The sequence below is a fragment of the Tachypleus tridentatus genome, chromosome 7, assembly GCF_004210375.1.
Source record: "Tachypleus tridentatus isolate NWPU-2018 chromosome 7, ASM421037v1, whole genome shotgun sequence".
In the NCBI taxonomy this organism is placed as follows: Eukaryota; Metazoa; Arthropoda; class Merostomata; order Xiphosura; family Limulidae; genus Tachypleus; species Tachypleus tridentatus.
In genome coordinates, this window is record NC_134831.1 from 165,943,589 (window position 1) to 165,963,288 (window position 19,700).

Sequence of the window (19,700 nt, forward strand, 5' to 3'; positions counted from 1 at the left end):
TGCATTTCTTTCAAGTGCTTTATATATTGTAAATATGTGTGTGTTTTCTTCTTCCCCTTAACACGCAATTATCGAATCAGCATGGATGGCCCTGACACCAGATAACATGTTTAATAACTGTTAATCCCTGGTGGGAAATAAAGGTTCCAAGCCCAGTTTCTTTATAAAGCAGAGATTGTTTAGCTGAAGTCTCCACGATAAGAAATATTTACGGGGAAACGCAAACTTCCTCGTTTAATTTTCATATATATGGTTTATAATGGTGAAAAAAAAAAACAAACCTAATACGCTGTCTGATATAGTACTTATAGATGTACGTATTTAAATTAAAGAATTATAAATTAAATGTAAATATATTGAGAGTATTGAAACCTAATTATCCGTATTATACAAGTCCTCAGACATTACGCTGAGCCACTGGGGTGTGGGGGTGGGAAATAAATCACTGGTTTCCGTTGTCGAAGATTACTGTGGCGGTATTTGAAACAAATGGAATACTTCAGAGAGACGGAGGTAATAAAAATATTTCATTTTATCTGAGTACAGTACATGTTGAAAAATATAAGGGAAACACCTTGGTTTAGAGGGAAACGTTGAAGTGAGTGATATTAAACTATCTAATATCTTCAATACCAGTCTACATATCCATATTACACTAATAATTAATGAGACTTTCTACACGTATTCTGAAAATATTCCCGTTTTGCTCACTGTTCCAAGCATAGGTAAAATTAAGTGGATTGATTTACTTTGAACCACAATAATGAATTCGTGCTCTGGTCATACAAGTTTTAATATTGTTAGGGTAACGCAAGAACAATAATAAATCCGCGTAGTGCTCTCACAAGTATTAATATTGTTGGAGTAACGCATGCGTTAGAACAACAAATTCGTGAACTGATCGTATAAATCTAAATTACTCAATCCTAATCACTGGAATCAGTATCAATAAAACAGTATTTTGACGACTGAAAATAACCTGAGAATATTAACACCCTCAAAAAAGCATCACCGATATTCAATGTAGTGTGGCTTGCTGTTGCTGTCATTTTTATGGCAAGAGTTATAACTGTCATGAAACTGTGTATAAAACTTATAAGCTTGTCATATCTTTTTTCTTTTGTTCACCTTCAAGAATCTATACCCAGATCGTTTTAAGGTGCATCTTGTTTTAAAAGTTCCACAAATTGCAGCGTTTTATTCGATGCTCATTACCAGGCATGCGTAACTTTCAAAATTGAAAGGTTGGATTGACGAGTTGCCAAATTAATATTCCATGTCAACCGTAGATGTAACATTTTCCAAATTATACAGACATTTGGGTCATGATTCATGTACATAAAAGCTAACAGAATCAATATGTTCCAATGTCTCGGTGAGGTCTGTAATCATCAAAATATTTCCTATGATGTTAAAATTCCTTGCTCAACATATTTAAGATTTTTTTTCCAGCTTATGACCAATATGGCTGTCTTCAATAGACAAACAATATCGAGAATATTTAACACGCTTCGAAAACTCTTCGAAGGTAACTTTCCCTTCTTTCCATAGGAAATTAATTTGTTTGTTTTGGTTTTATTTCGTATTATACATATTTCTTAACAATTTTAGCAAGTAAATTAGTTAGGTTCAAGCGCACTCTATACAAGTAAGTAAGTAAGCAAAAGTACAACAGTCTGTATAAATAAACGGCTACGTTACATTACACTAGACTACATAAAGAAGCATCCTGGGTGTAATTTAGCTATCTCAGCTGTTCGTTAAATTTCCTGAATTTATTTTCTCTAATTAATTCTCTTTCACTGATTAGTTGTCATTCCAACGTGATCAGAGTCGCATGGAGCTCAGATTGGACTTTTCATTACCTTTATTTTCTGTCATTAGTAAGCTTTGTCTCTGTTAAAAACAACAAGCATTGTTCACTTATAATGCAAATAAAAGCACATATTGCTATAAAGCTAAGACAATACGTGTGACAACTGACTATACGTAGGTCCTTTTCCCCCATATGACCGTCGGAGAAAACAAAATGGCAGGTGTATTCAGACATTCAAAGTTCTCCAATTAACAACCTGACAAACAACCGCTTAGCTGCGTCCCCTAGTGCTGGAATTAGTGTAGGGTTTCACCAATATTTCATTCTTTTCCTTAAAGTCAAAAGCTAATTATACCTGTTCCAAGGAGAACTCCTAGTGGAGAAGGGATTAAACTGTCTTCATTTTTGTTGGATTCAAATGTCAACAAATATTCAATCTTTCTGATGTATCGAACTGAAAATATTGACATTTAATGAAAGTACGACCCGAAAATTAGCATAGGTAAACCAAAAACTTAAGAGAACTGTTTATTAACTAACTTCTACAGTTCTGTATATTATAAAAAAACATAAGTACAACAAACAAAACCAGAACTCAAACTTAAGGTAACATTTTATCACCTGGCTCGCACAGCTCTTATGCTGTAACAAGATCACAATAACGAAACCAAAATTCAAACTTAAAGGACTGTTTTACTCTCTTCTATCTGCTCTGTAGTTTTAATAAAAGTTACTTAATAAATGACAGTTACTAAAGTAAAAAGGCTGTTTTGAAAATATTACTTCCTGCTGTTATTCACGGTTTATAAGAAAAAATTAAAACCTCTAGAAATTGGTGACAAAACATTTTAAACTGACCAGTTTAATCATATTATTGACCTTTACCAAACATGTTGCCAATTTATAAGACAATGAGTATAGAATATGTGAAAACGCAATGATTTTTAAATATCAGAAAATGTATTTCAAAATTTAATATATATTCCAAGTCACGATCCTTTCTCCTTTGTATACGGTGAATTTGCGAAAAGCACGTGTTGACCCCTCCAAGGGAAATACCTGTTTGTCTGACTATTCATGCATTTTTCTCATCATCATCTTCTAAATTATAAAACTAAGCTACCGAGGCAAGCTACGGCAGTGACGAAAATGTCCATTGATATTCAACGTCAGAACCGTGTGTAAACACCAGGTTCCTGATGCCAACAATTTTCGAATAAGCATGCACTATTCACCTTGTTATACATACACAACAGAGATAACCATGTTTGACTTCCACATTACGTTCTGAGCAGATATGCAGACAGCTTACAGACAAATGTGTAGACAGACATTTCAGAAGTCAAAGAAGATAGACAGAACGATAGAAAGATATATAAAGTTCTGATCAAGTTACTGTTAATAAAATTAATTAATTAAAATGATAATATACATATAAAACACATACAGACAAATATATGTCTAACAAGTATGGAATGTTCTTTGAGTAGCTTGTTTTAAACCACTATTTCCATATTATGCCAACCCATACATATGATTGTTTATTATCCTGCAACATTTAACACGTATTGCTGTAATCTTGGGTCATCTTGGCTAAAATGGGTCAGGTACTAGTGTTGATTCCTCTCCGTTCACCCCTCCTTTCCTTTACAATATCTGGCGTCCACTTGGATTCCTTTGGTTAGGCTTATGATAAATACGCAGTCTTTAGGTTTGCAATTAAACAAAGACAATCTTTCTTAGAAATATATGTGAACGACAATCAATGAAAATTGAGCTTATAATCCATGCAATAATTGTTTTCAAGTTCATTTAAATAATCCAATTTTCAAACGTAATGGTATAGGATCAGCCATCCTGATCTTTAAGAGTATATGTTGGTTAATAACTGGGTCTCAGTTTCTCTTCTAATATTCGCATTTGACGGATTAGTGTAGAGTTCATAGGCATAGATATATTTCTGTTTAAATTATTATTGTTTTTCGTCTTTAAAATGTAATATTTTTCATATTTTTCTTTCAATATTTAGCCCCGCCAAAAATTATTCCTTTCGAACTGCCGTCGCGGGTCAGAGAAGGTTCAGCAATAGCTCTGACGTGCTCAATCAATCAGGGAGATCCACCCTTTAAGATGGAATGGCTAAAACACAGTCGCCATCTACCTCCAGAGCTTGGAATTAATGTGCAAATACACGAGAGATTTACGATTTTGGCCCTGAATAACGTTAAACCTGACCATGGCGGTAATTATACCTGCGTTGTTTCAAATGCCGGAGGAACAGCAAGTCACAGTATCCTGTTGAGTGTGGACAGTAAGTCAAAATAGTAGAGATTATGTAAAAATATGAAACTTACAACGTAATCCGTTAGACAATATAAAACTTATTTATTATAGTAAATACATTTCAGCGTCATATGATATCCTGGATTTTTACGGTGTTTTGGCCATTATCTCAAAATGTCTTTTAATTCTGCTTGAAAAAGACAGGTTAAGCTTTATTCGGTAAATTAATTTTACTAATCCAAAATATAAGTTACATTCGTTGTCACAAAATTAACTATAGACTTTACAAATACACTTATCTAAGCATTTGCAACAAAACTAGAGGATCAGAAAGCGGATACTATTCTTATCTTAGCGTCACGTGTAATTACAAGTTTCTACACCACAAGCACCTTAAATATGACAACAATAAAACACGTGCGTTACTAGTGAAAACTGCAGTTACAACTTATTAGTCTGAGGCTTTCTCTTGTTAAGGAAACTTTCAACTGACTAAGGACATTCTTGTCCTACATTTAAAATGGTAAGAAAATATCAAGTTGCAATCAGTTAGAAATCATTCCAGAAAGATTTGTGTAAAGATCGAATACTGAGTAAAAACACGTAAACTTCGTTATTAAAAAGAGTTTTCGATTTAATAATTTTCTTAGGTTTCCATTTTTTATATATGTGTCAATAGCACCACCACGATGGAAGGTGGAACCAGTAAATACATCCGTCATTCTTGGAAGTATGGCTACCATCGACTGTTCCGCTACAGGTTCGCCTCAGCCAATTGTATCGTGGAAAAAAGCATCAGGTAGTAATTGGTTTCACTAAAAAGGTGAAACAACAGAGTTCCAGAAACGTATGACATGTTTCACACTGAATGGTATAACTAAATAACAATGTCTAATCTATCTACTTACCAATCATTTTGTCCAAATAAAACAGCATAACAATGAAAATACGATAAACAGACAGAACATAATCCTTAACTTTGTACCAAAACCAGTTATTTCTGATTATCCAGATTTTATCTTTCCAAACAGCTAAAAAAGAGATATGACAAGAAGGATAATCTAACCCATTTCACGAGGTTATTACTTTTTCGTGGTCTTATCTGTCGTTTAGATCTAGATCTACAACTGAAAGCCCTAGTTTAAAAACATCTGACATTCTGACATTCTCAGCAGTGTTAACTATAATTGTTCTTGCCACTGCGTCTTGTTGGTTAGTTTCTGACATTCTCAGCAGTGTTAACTATAATTGTTCTTGCCACTGCGTCTTGTTGGTTAGTTTCTGACATTCTCAGCAGTGTTCTTGCCACTGCGTCTTGTTGGTTAGTTTCCAACAGTACGAGTTCAAATCATTAAATGAAACAGATTATGTTGAGATTGAAATTACGGAACGAAATCTCTGAACTTTATTAAACAGCTGATTTGGTTTGAGGCTGAATAAACAGGGTGTTCATGTGCATAATGGAACCATAGAAACGATGTATATTAGAAATGTAGCAGCCTTACAATGCCACTGTTCTTGTGGTATACCTAAATAAACATGGTTCTCTTCCTGTGAATACAAATTATCATTATAAACTGTATTTACACTTTGAAAAATAAAAACTATTTTGTATCACGCGAATAAATAAGGTTATTTCAAAAGGAACGAATTATAAAATTAAAATAATGGACAGAGCACAATGGCCATTCTAAGGTATAAATAGATATAGTTCACGTACCAGTTAACATGAAATTGTGCTTCATCCAGACCATTCTGTGTTTCGTACACGACCACTTTATGTTTCACCCCGCACCATTCTATATTTTCCAGTCTGGAAATATTGGCGTTTTATGGCGCAAAGCAACTAGGTTATCTGCACCTGGAAAGTTTTAAGTTGCCTGACTACTATAAAAGATATCTCATAACTGTCATTAGATAACTAAATACCCTTTCAAATAAAACGCAATTTTTGAATAATAACGTAAAAATAAAAAATCATAAATTTTTGTAAATATTTACTTGTCCTGAATCTTTTGACATCGGAAAAATTCTGTATTAACAAAAACGACCTAGGTAGGCATTGCTCATACACATCTAACATGGGTATTTTAAAAACATAACGAACAAAGTAGAACATTTGTTATGAACAACAAATTCCTTTACCTTCCTTCAAAGATTGTTGTTATCCTTAATTTTCAGTAATTTTTTTGGTTGAGGATTTGTTTGTTTTTAAATTTCGCGCAAAGCTACACGACGGCTATCTACGTTAGCCGTCCATAATTTAGCAATGTAAGACTAGAGGGAAGGAAGCTAGTCATCACCACCCACCGCCAACTCTTGGGCTACTCATTTACCAACGAATTGTGGGATTGACCGAAACATTATAACGCTCCCACGGCTGAAAGGGCGAGCATGTTTAGTGTGATGGGGATTCGAACCCACGACCCTCAGATTACGAGTCAAATGCCTTAACCACCTGGCCATGTTTATTTTGTGATTACTCGTTTCTACTCTCCTGTTAAAAAAAAAAAAAAGAACGATTTAAACCAGATATTTTAATATTATCACCTAGCATATTGAGGTTCCCATGACAACAAAATAAGTTTTATCCAATTATTAATGTGTCAGAACTGCCATGACAACGGGCAATGTTTTATCCAATTACAGATCGAAAGAGGCGCTGCGTAGCACAGGTTATGCATTTAGAATACTGAATACATCTTTCTCCATTTCATTCAAGTAAGAAGTATAACAATTTACGAGGCTGTACAAACGTCTGATCCCAAGTAACTTACAGGTTTATAGTCGTCCTACATACATAAAGAAGTTAAACGATTGGGACTTTATGTATTTTACAAGACAGAGGAAACCAGTCCTTTTAACGGACCGTTGAAAGCGGAATAGCTTAGGCAGAATAAAGTCACAAATAATGTTGTATCTACTTTATAAACGAATGAACAGATCAGTGTTTTCCAAGTTAGCAAACTTATCGCAACAGTTGGTGGATTGCTTTTAGATTTTGCAACAAGCGGAATATTTGTCGATTTATAAGAGCTGGTTAGAGGACGCCATCTAGAAGATCTACAAATACTTTTGTTCCAAGGATATGTTCACATATCATAAACCTGCTTTACGTAAATCGTATTTAATTATTTTTTTTAACCAATGGAGATATAATAATTCACACATTTAAGTTTGAGCACACGTGCTGCAGTTGTTTTGGCTTCAAACAAAAGAACCTTCTAGCGTCGCCATCTACCTTCAGTATAAACAAGTTTTACTTGCTGTCATTGAAATAAAAACAAAAACTTGATTTTTCATCAATAAAGAGGGCTTTATATCACTACTGTCAATCGTTAAGACTTACTAGTGGTGTTAAAGATAATTTTAAAGGTCATTTAGCAAAATTTAGAAATTTCCAATAATAAACAATCCCTTTTTCCTATTGTTACTTCTGTTAAAAATATATGCAAATTATTTACGTAAGTGGCCCGGCATGGCCAGTTGGTTAAGGTACTCGACTCGTAATCTAAGGGTCACGGGTTCGAACCCCCGTCACACCAAACACGCTCGCCCTTTAAACCGTGGGATTGATTGTCATATTATAACGCCCTGTCCCTAATTTAGCAGTGCAAGCCCAGCTAGAGGGAAAGCAGCTAGTCATCACCACTCGCCGCTAACTCTTTGGCTACTCTTTTACCAAAAATTGCGCAGATAACCCTCGTGTAGCTTTGCACGAAATTCAAAACAAACTAAATGTACACAAGTAGTGAAGGTACAGCTTGGTAATACATTTCTAAATATTATATGCATTTGTTTTATCTCACTCATGACAACCGTTCATGTTGTGTTTTTTTTTTGTAAAGACGCCATATCATTGTACGTTAAAAACACGAAACTCATTTGGCAAAATTAATTAGGCCCTTAAACGTTATACTTATATTTATTTCTATTATGCAACCAAATTATTCATTTATGTCGTAAATGAAAGGGTAAAATTTATGCTTTTGGTTTTAATTGTTTCTATGGAGTTAAAAAATACAGATGAACATTAGGTCTAGTAAGTTGGGCGCAGTTAATATTTGTTTTTTGAAACTCATTTTGCTTAATTCTGTAATTAATATTAACTTCCAATTAGAGCAAGTTACGTACTTTAAGCAACACGAGCTCAAGCTGGTATTGGTCATGGTTGTAGCTAATTAAATTTAATCACAAATATTTCAATTGTGGAAAAAAAGTGCGACTACAAAAAATTTGGCGTCAGACTAAAATGAATTAAATCAAAATTGGCGTCTTCCAGTGGTATAAAAGTATGTCTGCGGACTTGCAACGTTATAAACCAGGTTTCGATACCCGTAGTGGCCGGAGTACATATTGTGTTGCTTTGTGCTCGATTTGGCCGCCAACATTTATTTCATTCCTTTAAGTCGCAGGTTCTTTTCTGGACATACCTGTTTCTCACATCTAACGTGTTTTTGATTAAATATCATGATTTTTTTTTGCCAGTAGATAGCAACGAATAACGACAAGTAAGAAAGCGACATTCGATGGTAACCAATAACAGCTTCACGGTCGCAACCCTATTATTCTACACAAACCTATATTTTACTTTAATAACAGGCAATATTTCCTGCAAGTTGGTTTAGCCGCACAACACACTACCTTGTTTCTTGCTATACTTTTCTAACATTCTTATTTATAAAGATTATACTAAACTATTTCATCAGTTGGGTTAACTTCGCCGTTAACGGTATTTCCGGCCGTAATCCCAAAATTATCTCGCAAAGTTGAGCCAGATTAGGAGAGAAGACTTGAGTCTGTCTTAAATGCATATATTAAAATAAGAATGCAAAATAATCTTTATAATAAAAGTAATAACAAACAGTAAAATAAAAGCAACAAAATTAAATGTACCAGCCCCCACGGCTGGGAGGGCGAGCATGTTTGGCGCGATTCGGGTGCGAACCCGCGACTCTCAGATTATGAAGCGCTCGCCTTAACGCGCTCGGCCATGCCAAGCCTGTTTTATTGAGGATTAAGATGTGAAATCTGATAAACATTCCATCGTGCTGTTTTTAGGCCACGCCCGTCCTGGGATGACTGTGTTTGTTTGTTGTGTTTTAATATATATATATATAAATACACCATACTAGTTACAAACACTAAAACCTATTACAAAAACTAGAAACTATTGTAATTTCATAAATTAAAAATCAGTTTATAAGTTTAACGACACATCCTTTTAAAGGACACAGTTCAGAATATTGATGACACAATAAAACATATCTTATCTGTTTTAGGGAGCTCTCCAAAATACTTTATTCCGGTCTATAACAGTCAACAATATATTGTCTATGGAAATGGATCCTTAACAATTAGAGACGCCACCAGAGAATCTGAGGGCTATTATTTGTGTCAAGCCAGTAATAACGTCGGGGCGGACTTAAGCAAACTAATATCATTGGTTGTTCATGGTAATGTATATTTTATATACAATGCATATTTTAAAATCTTATAATAACTTTGTTACTTATTTTAGGTTGAGATTAAAATCACAAATGACACTTGTGTCAATTAATTACAAAAATGTTCCACTACCAGAATTAAACTTTAAGATATATTCCTTTTTTACGTGGAAATACTGTTATTCTAACGTTAAGTACATACAGTAAGGTAATTATTATTGATTGGCATGTTCATTGATAAAACAAAATGATTCTTTTCAATGATTAGCTTAATGAATAGAAAAAATCACTGTCAAACGGTCCTTTTCATTGGTTAGTTTGCTAAATAGTTAAAAAAATCGCTATAGGATGGCGGTTTCCATTGGCTAGTCTATTGTCTAATTACGCGTTTTCACCGTTTGTTCGAGATACTTAAATCCACATGATTTACAGGAAGATTTCGACAAAGAAACATTATTTCAGCTGTGCATATTGATGTATAAAAGACATAAACACTAAAATCAACTTTATAACACCAAAATGTTGTTTTTATTCAACTCAACATTTCGCTTTTGACGCTTTGTGTTGTCAGTTTCGGCCTATGTTTCAGTGAACGCTCCAGAAGATGCTGTAAAGCGTTTTGTTGAGTGTCTAATTAAATAACATTTTATTGATATAAGGTTGTTTGTTTCTAGCAAAGAATAGAAGCCGTTAAACACTGGAAAGTCAGAGAAATTGTAGCATTACTGAAAGAGAGCAAAAACATACATTCTGAAATGTCGAATAAATTGCAACCACAGTATGCATCTAGAACATTCAAGAATTAGGCAGGATAGTAAAAACTTTACGTATTTGTATGTGTGTCCATTCGATTTACAGTAATAACTTCATTGTCATATCGTCCTACCTTTAGCTCCACCACGGATTCAAGCTCATCAAAGAGTGTACACAGTCGCTCTTGGCAACAAACTGGAACTCGCGTGCGTTGTTAAGGGCGACCTTCCAATGGATATTCACTGGAGTAAGGACGGCGACGTGCTACAACCCAATGGAAGGTAAATATATCCCAGTAACGTTTATCTTCTAATATTCGAAGATACTCTAATCTTCAAGAACTTGTTTATAAATACGTAGACACAGGATGTGTGTACCGCTAACATTCCAGCTTTCTGTTCTCGTATAAGCAGAATCGAACTTAAGAGCCGGTTATATTATTGAAGTAGTAATTTGTTTTATACGTTCTGCGCCAGCAACGAAAGGGGATTTGGGTATAACTGTCCATAATTTTGGATTTGCAGACTAGAACAAAGGCAGTTGGCAACGCCCATCGTCAACTCTTGGAATATTAATTGCAGAGTAGGTGTTGCCTGTCACTTCCTTAACGCACCCACAGTTCCACAGTAAGGAACGTAATTCTTAAGCAACGGAACACATTAATTTTTGGATTAATAGTTTGGGAACGCCAGCCAATAGACCACGCCTGAACATTTAAGAAGAGACTTCCAAACTGTGAATATGGAGGTGTAATATTTAGGTAAAATCATTTCGTATTAATTTATTTCAAAAGACATGAAGGATGCTAAAGAGTTGCTCGTACTCTTGCGGCCAAGATAATTATGAAAACAAAGGAAAGTGTATACATTATTTCAACCATACTACATCTATCATATCTTGTACCGACGAGACCTTTCGTTCAAAACCACAATCGGTTGGATCTTTTCTATTGTGTATATGGCGTAACAGAGACGAATATGATGCGATATTGAAGTTATATAATGCTGGGTGAAGTATAATTTGATCTGTTTGCTCTATCTTCAATGTACATCTTCGTCTTAATCACATTTCAAATGCAATTAATTAAATACCGCCTATAAGTACTCACATACATTACGATAAGTTTAATGTCTTAATCAAGACAACATTATAGCCTTATAAAACTGACTGTCCATAATAGAATATTGATCATACCAAAAACCAGCAATTGGACATATGATGTTATCGCGAAATAATCCTAAAACAAATTAGTTTACGAATTTGTAACGTGCATGTTCTAAGTTTATTTTGTCATAATCACGTTCTAAAAGGAAGTAGTAACGATGTCCTCGAATGACGACATGGCTTTAATGACCCAAAGAAAATGTTAAACTGAAAGGAACATACCCCAAACACTTTGCCAACTCAAATCAAATAATCTGGTCATAATGTTCCGTTGCTCTTCGATTGTTTAGAGTAAGCCTGAATGCACTATATCTTAAAATTTGTCAAACAAGGCACTCTAGGCGTCACTATATGAATTCCAGTTGGACTTTGAAAAAAAATAAATGAAGCAGCAGAAGCTGTTGTCATGTTTGGAAATATTCAGAGTTGGTTAAAGAGAGATGTAGTAAGTTTAGATAAATGTTTACATTTCACAATACTATTTCTTTTAGTACGATAAATTTTATCACTTCAACAGCGCGTGTGTTCCGTTATTTTATAAATCAACATTCGGTAAAGAAAAGGAAAGGACAATGCACACTCACCTATACCAATATATATAGTTCTGATTGGACAGTGCAACTCAGAGCGTGAGACGAGATATTTGATAAGGTTTGTTTGTTTTGTTCAATTTCCCCCAAACCTGTCCGTGACTTAGTTGCTACAAACTAGAAAAAAGGCAAATAGTCAACACCCCCTACTGGCTAAGTTCGAAGTAGACAACCTGATGGTGATGCAGTTATTTCTCTTAACAAACTATATTGAGGCGGATATTTAATATTTGTTGAATTATGCCTATTACACGTATTAAAAATGTTTAGTTCTCTCGTAAGCGATGAACTGACGCAACAAATATGAAGAAAATAAAAGATCTGTACTCTGATTAGTTTGTTGTTTTTTTTAATCATGAGTATTACTGCTTAAACATATGGCTTCGCCACCTACCGGCGTTTAACCCTGAAACGTTTGTAGTAATGGTTTTCTCAGGAGCACCGATAACCTCAGAATGTATTCATTACAATAACTTGAGGATCTGTTTACTTGATATAATTAAGCACAGAGCTACACGATGGAATATCTGTGCTCTGCCCACCACGGCTATCGATACTTGGTTTCTAGCGTTGTAACTTCGCAGTCATACCACTGTGCCACTGGGGTTATAACTTAAGGAACGTCAGGAAATGTATAACTGGCATAAATCTTAATTCTGTTAGTCGGATTGAGTTGAAGACAACGAACACACCTAACGTGAAAACAGAACTTTTTGAAGTTAACGAACGCAACTGTACGATAAGATAGCGCTTCATCAGCCTCTGGTGAGAAGAACTTGCTTACAGGGCTTAATAAAAACCTTGTTAGGCTTTTTCATACTACGAGAGTACATCAGTAAATACAAGATTCTTTAATACTGTCCCTCTCTATGCGTATGCGTTATCTACGTTAATGATGGTCATTCCAATAGCAACAAAAATGAGAATATATCCAGTGTATCTAATTTGCCACTGGAAGAAATAAATGTTCAGCTATACATCGTGTACTCTACAATATAACAATATTTCCTAAATGAAAGTCCTTGTGACACCAAAGAAAAATGACCGAAAACAATTGGTAACTGAAACGAAATGAATTATTCACAGCTATTCTCAAAACTAAACACGCGGCTAAAGGCTTATATCTAAAGAAAAAAAAATCACGTGAAGATGATTACCAATTTAAAAAAAAAAAGGTAGGAAAATCGCTTAGTGGTTAGGGTGCTTGACTCACAATCTGAGGACCGTGGGTTCGAATCCCCATCACACCGACCAATTCTCGCCTTTTTCGTTGTGTGCGCGTTATTATGCAACGACCAACCCCACCATTCATTGATAATGTATGTGTTTTCTCATAGCAAAGCCACAGTGGGTTATCTACTGAGTCCACCGAATGGAATCGAGCCCCTGATTTTAGCGATGTAAATCTGTAGACTTACCGCTGTACCAGCGGGAGACCATTCATAGATAAAAGAGTAGTCCAAGAGTTGGCGCAAAATAACGTTCACTGGCTGTCTTCCCTCTAGTCTATCACTGTTATCTGCCAATGGCACAGAGGCATGTCTGCTGATTTACGACGTTAGAAACCGGGTTTCGATACACGTGGAGGACAGAGCACAACTAATTTATTGTGTAGCTTTGTGCAGAACTTCAAACAAACAATCATTGCTAAATTAGGGACGGCTAGCTTTATAGTGTAGTTTTGCACTAAATTAAAAATAAATCCAGTCCAATTAAATATATTTTGGGTCATGCTTCAATGCTTTTTAAATATTTTTATTTATAAGTTGAAATTTACCTGTAATTTAACATCTTAACGTTAACTTATATTTTGGCACAATACATTTCGATCATTTGAAAGTTTCAGAAAAACAATTCAGAGATTCTTTCAGCCACGCAAGAAACAGTCCTTTTACCTTGCTCAACGAACTTCATCAATCAGCTGTAGTTTGGATTTGAAATTTTGAACTGCTAGCACTGATTTTTCCCATCAGGCCCACTGTCAAAAGCAGCCAATAATCTACACTTAGAATCTTTTTTAACGACAATCGACACGTAGTTTCTGAACTCAGAAAGCTACCTAGCGAATTTTGTTGGTTACAATCCAAGAAAAATCCAAAGACATCAGAAAGACGAAAACTTGCCTAGGAAGCACCGAAGACCTCGCGTCTTAGTAATATAGCTTGTTAACTGCAATTATTTAAAAAAAAAAAAAGAATCCTCCATTGGAGGCCTTATAAACACAGAGAAACAAACACAAAAATTAAGTAACACTATCGTACAATTGAAAACGCTTCAATAAAGCTGTTTGTTATAGTTTATATCAGAGGGCATATGATAGTATACCCTTCTGTAAAGTAAGTTTACAATAAAAAAGAAAACATTCATAATATTATGCATTTCAAATAATCGAAACCTTTTTTTTCTTTCTCATCTGTACCTTATAAAAGTACAACAAATTTAAATGAAAGTTTTTAGCTAAACAAAATTTTCAAACAGTCATAATACAATATTAAGCTGGAGTAATATACATGCATTGGAAACTTTCGTCATGAAAGCCTAATACAATAATCCATTTTTTCTGATTAAATCATAGTGCACTGAAACTGTTATAAACCTTACAACTTACGGCTGAGCTCCGTGGTTTGTTTTATGTTCAGGAAAATATTAATAGGAGTTTAATGAGCATACGTTAAAATTATTACTATATAAAAGACAACTTCCTTGAAGACGATAATTCTCCATTTCTAAATTTTTAATCGTGAAGATATATCATTGAAGAGAAGAATGGAGAAAATTCCATAGAGTCCATTTTGTTTATAGCCGAGAGCGAGAGGAACGACATGGATAGATTCAACTGTCATGCGACTAACAAGTACGGTAACACCACTGCTAATTATCAGGTGATAGTACAAGGTGAGTGAAAGTTCCCTCTTAAAATTTAAACTCTTAAGTCGCCAGTTTTTATTTATTTATTAGTTTGTGACGGAAAGAATATTACATTTTGATTTTCAAGAGTAACAGTCCTGTTGGTTTATATTATTTTGATTTTCTGAGTTACCTTGAAATTCATAAACATATTCAGAAAGTAAAAAATAATTCACATTAAACGAAGGTGTGATTTAACTAGTTTTACTACCGATAGATGGTAGGAGTTGCGATTTATCTGGGAGGTGGCTTGGCGTTTTGATTGTTTGTTTGTTGTTTTTTTTTTAATTTCGCACAAAGCAACTCGAGGGCTATCTGTGCTAGCCATCCCTAATTTAGCAGGGTAAGATTAGAGGGAAGGCAGCTAGTCATCACCACCCACCGCCAACTGTTGGACTACTCTTTTACCAACGAATAGTGGGATTGACCGTAACATTATACACCCCCACGGCTGGAGGGCGAGCATGTTTGGCGCGACGGGGATGCGAACCCGCGACCCTCAGATTACGAGTCGCACGACTTCACACGCTTAGCCATGCCGGGCCTTGCGTTTTTATTAAAACAGAATTTTACGTTTTTTTAAAAGCAATGAACCAATTGAGAAAGTTAACTTCGAGACAACACTCGCAATGTTTTGTGGACTTTTTCTGATTATCATATATCATTATTTAACATAAATCCTAATTTTTCAGCATGAACTTACCGTAGAGTTACATTACACTCTACGAAATCTTTGTTGTTGTTTTTTTCTTAAACAAAAACTGTAGGTTTATAGAGATTATTGCCGTTATCGTTAGCACTCAAGTCTGTCTCAAACTGGGATTCCGATTCAAAAGGGGGCCGTAAAGCTATTGTAGGGCGACGTGCGAGACCATAAAAAATATTGCGCTATCTGATATTTTAGGAAATGTGCAGTGATTTGCTATCATTGTGTCTGTGATTCCCCTGGAAAACAGTGGCACATTTACGAGTTCACAGTGCATAAATCATGGATTCGATTCCCCGTGGTGGATATAGCAAGTAGCTCAATGTGGTTTTGCTCTATAAATAAACAAATCATTGAATGTGTTGAGTGAAGGTCATCACGGCCTAGCATATTTTTCAAAACAAGTTAGGGAATTAGTGTAAAAAGATAACGGTAATCAACTAATCATTGATTTTCTATTAATTTCAAAAAGGAACACCAGGAGGCTATCTAGTTGTGGTTAGTTTTTCTGATAACGGAATAAACTAAATAAACAGCCTAAGTTATTTAAGTTTTAAAATATTGCTAAAGGCGGTCAAAATAATAATAATCTAATATAATGTCACGGCGCACGTATTAGACATGTCACTCTGTGGTTCAATCGAAAGGCACTGTTTTAGAAGAAACTTGTTAACTAACAGTGTGTTATTTCCAGTTTTATTGTAATTACCATCAGTTAAGAAGAATTATGCTGACTTATCAACAAACTCTTAATTCCATTCAAACGCCTTAATTTAATCAACTAGGTTTCGGTTTGGCTAAATATGGGTCCACTAAATATAGAAAGTTCATTCATGAACCGACTTTATCACGTACATACGGGTCTAATAGATATAAAAATATTCTATTCATAAACCAGCTTTATCGATTTGTCGTGTAAATACAGGTCTGTCAAATATATTTAATCCACACCACGATTAATTCGTACTATTCTATTTTTCTTTCACCTTCGATTTCAATAAGCTTACGGATATAATAGTATCTTTACAGAGGAACCAGCTGCTCCCTCTGGTGTCAGGATGGTAGAAAAAACTGGAAGAACAATAACAATAAAATGGAACGAGCCCATAAACGGACACAGCCCCATCACTAGATACCATGTACAATACAAACAAAAAGATTCAGGTAAGCCTAAATACTCCTTTGGAATGTTAACGTTTACTTGTTCAGGAGGTTTAACAGGTTAATTATTAATCATTATCATAAATTGTTTGATTTATTGTTAAAATAATTTTAACTGCCATAATAGTTATTACAAAATATTTTTCTATTTTTTACTAGGTAATATATATTTACTATTTATATAGTTTTACGTAATTTATGGATTTTAGTAATTTGTGTAAAATCGCTTGTATTTCAGCTTCGAGGATAGCTTCTTCACCTGTAACGACCCAGCGATAAGCCTAAATTCTTAAAAGCACACATAATCTACACTGTTGCTTAAATTAAATTAGCGAGTTTATTTAATACAATTCCAATAAATTTAATGAATATTAAAACATATGCTGTTGTTAAAAATATGATTAAAAACAGTTTAATAACGCAAAAATAATGCTGTGAGCTAATAACTACAACTAAAAAATACTCAAACTGAGTGTGTTTTATATTATTGTGTGTTATGAGTAACGTGTGATCAATTTAAATTTAATTGTAAATACATTTCCTTTGGATAAGTTTTAAGCTACGTGAGATGTTACCTTAATATATTATGTCGTATTAAGAAAAATATTATTGTTAGAAAACCTGTTGAAACGTTACGTTTGTTTACATTGCTAAGCACAGAGCCACTGAATAGAATATCTGTGCCTTGCCAATTACGGGTATCGAATACTGATTTTTAGCGTTACAATCCCTCTGATCTATTCCAGACCCACAGGACTACATCTTTAAATGTTTCAATATTTCTGAGTTACGTTTATTTACTGACATTGGCTTTTTTTTAACCTATACCTAAATTAAATTACTCAAATTAGATGGTACTTTGCAACACAAACATCTTTACAAATAAACAAATATATTGAACAACTACAATGTTAATTTTAATGGTTTGAGATAGTTTTGGAAATATCAAATTAAGAAAGCAAATAGCTTTCTGGATTATTTTACATTGTAATACACAGGTGTCATTGAAGGGGGCGGGTATAGATAGAGGCATTTGGCCCTCCTAGCTAGGGTAGGGTGTCTCTGTGGCAGTTTTTGTGAAACTGTTTTTCTGTTTCTCTTCGAAAAAAGCCACAATGGGCTGTCTGCTATGTTCACGGCAGTGAATCAAGCCCAGGATTTTAGCGTTGTAAGTCTGTTGACTCACTTCTGTCTCACCCTTAGACCAGTATAGATTAACACAAACGCGAAAATTATGTCAGCCTCCTTGTTGTGCCCCCCCCCCCATTTGTGAAATAATGCTCCTGTTGTAATATTTAGGAGTTTTATAAAGTTTGGAAGTATCTCACACTACACAATTTTAAATTCAAAAGCAGCTAAAATGGGATTTTAAAAATTCATTATTTAAAAACGTTTCGCCACGGTTAACATAGCGTCATCAGGTACGAAAAATTGTTTTCAAATGATGCAATTTTCTATTCCGTTTTAGTTGCTTTAATCTGGGAGTTTAATCTTAAATCTAAGAGTTTTTATCAAGTCGAAAAGTTACGCCGATTTATTAAATGTGCGTAAAATAATAAGTTTCTTGCACTTTAAGTTCCTTTAAAGTGCAAGAAAACCTTAGTTCTAAGTTTACCTATATTAGCAATATTTGATTATAGTATATTAACAAAGATAAAAAGGGAAAGTTTAATTCTTCTAGATACTTGGGAAATATTCACTGTGCCATCCAATAAAATCACAGTCACTGTCGAAAACCTACTTCCGGCAAATGTTTACCGTTTCCAAGTTGCTGCGGAGAATTCCATAGGACTTAGCAACTACAGCGCACTCTACAGTGAAGAAACCGAAGAGGAGGGTAAATTCTGAACTTTAATACAACTTTTTTCTTTAAACGTGCATACAAAACGAATAAATAAATAGTTCCATGACTACACATCACATACATTATAACGGCTGCCATCGAAACTTCTTATTCCTATTAAGTTACATTTTATCAAAAATGTGGCGCTTCTTTGTGTGTAAATTCAATGTCAAAAACTATTGACAGTTGTACAGCTTTTGTAAACATAATATTTCCTAACGAGTGTAAGTTTAACTTACTTCCATGTTTCAATGTCGTTTATTTTATGCTTACAATTTTAAAGCATCTAAACAAATACAAACAGCGGGGTAATCGTGTTGTATTGAACGTAATAGTGCAATTATTTAGACATAATCATGTTTTGGAACAACATGGGACCTATTAGTTGGTCTCGGCTGTTCCATCCTCTAAACTATCATAAATAGATTAAATAAAAGTAAAAAATTAAATCGAGTCTTTGTCACTCATAGTTATCAAGCTTTTTCGTAAACTAACTTAAATTTACTGCCTCCGCAACATCTAAAAGACAACCCATTCCAAAGGTCAATCAATTTAGAAAAATAAAACTGTCACAGATGAACATAACTCCTACCATGCCAAAATTTATATTTGTGCCCTCTAGTTCTACTATTTTCACTGTGAAATAAGAAAAAGATGATATATCAACACTATCATTTCCCTTTACAATCTTAACCACCTCAGCTAACTGTTTTTTTTTTTAGAGAAAAGAATTTGAGAGATTTCAGCCTCTTCTTGTATGACAAACCCTCTTTCTCGGGAACCATTCTAGTAACACTTCTCTAAACCCTCTTCAACAATTCAATGTCTTTCCTATAATATGGAACTCAAAACTGAAGACAACACTCCTAACGTGGTCTAACCAGTGACCTGTACAATGAAATTATATCCTTTTTAGACTTGAATTCAAAATTTCTGTAGATACAACCAAAAATCATATTTGTCCTACCACTAGCAACAGCACATTACTAAGTCCATAATTATACCAAAACCGCTTTCCTTCACAACACTG

At 34.4% G+C, this 19,700-nt stretch overlaps 1 protein-coding gene across 2 annotated transcripts in view; it reads left to right on the forward strand.

Moving 5' to 3' along the window:
- The window catches only part of LOC143257134 (cell adhesion molecule Dscam1-like), a 101,933-nt gene that overhangs the window by 61,006 nt on the left and 21,227 nt on the right, over positions 1-19,700 (forward strand). For both annotated transcript variants that reach the window (XM_076515416.1, XM_076515414.1), the window contains exons 9-15: positions 3,846-4,127; positions 4,779-4,898; positions 9,382-9,555; positions 10,439-10,580; positions 14,800-14,948; positions 16,696-16,830; positions 18,509-18,664. In XM_076515416.1, coding sequence (XP_076371531.1) covers positions 3,846-4,127; positions 4,779-4,898; positions 9,382-9,555; positions 10,439-10,580; positions 14,800-14,948; positions 16,696-16,830; positions 18,509-18,664 — 1,158 coding nt within the window. The remainder of the gene's footprint in view (positions 1-3,845; positions 4,128-4,778; positions 4,899-9,381; positions 9,556-10,438; positions 10,581-14,799; positions 14,949-16,695; positions 16,831-18,508; positions 18,665-19,700) is intronic.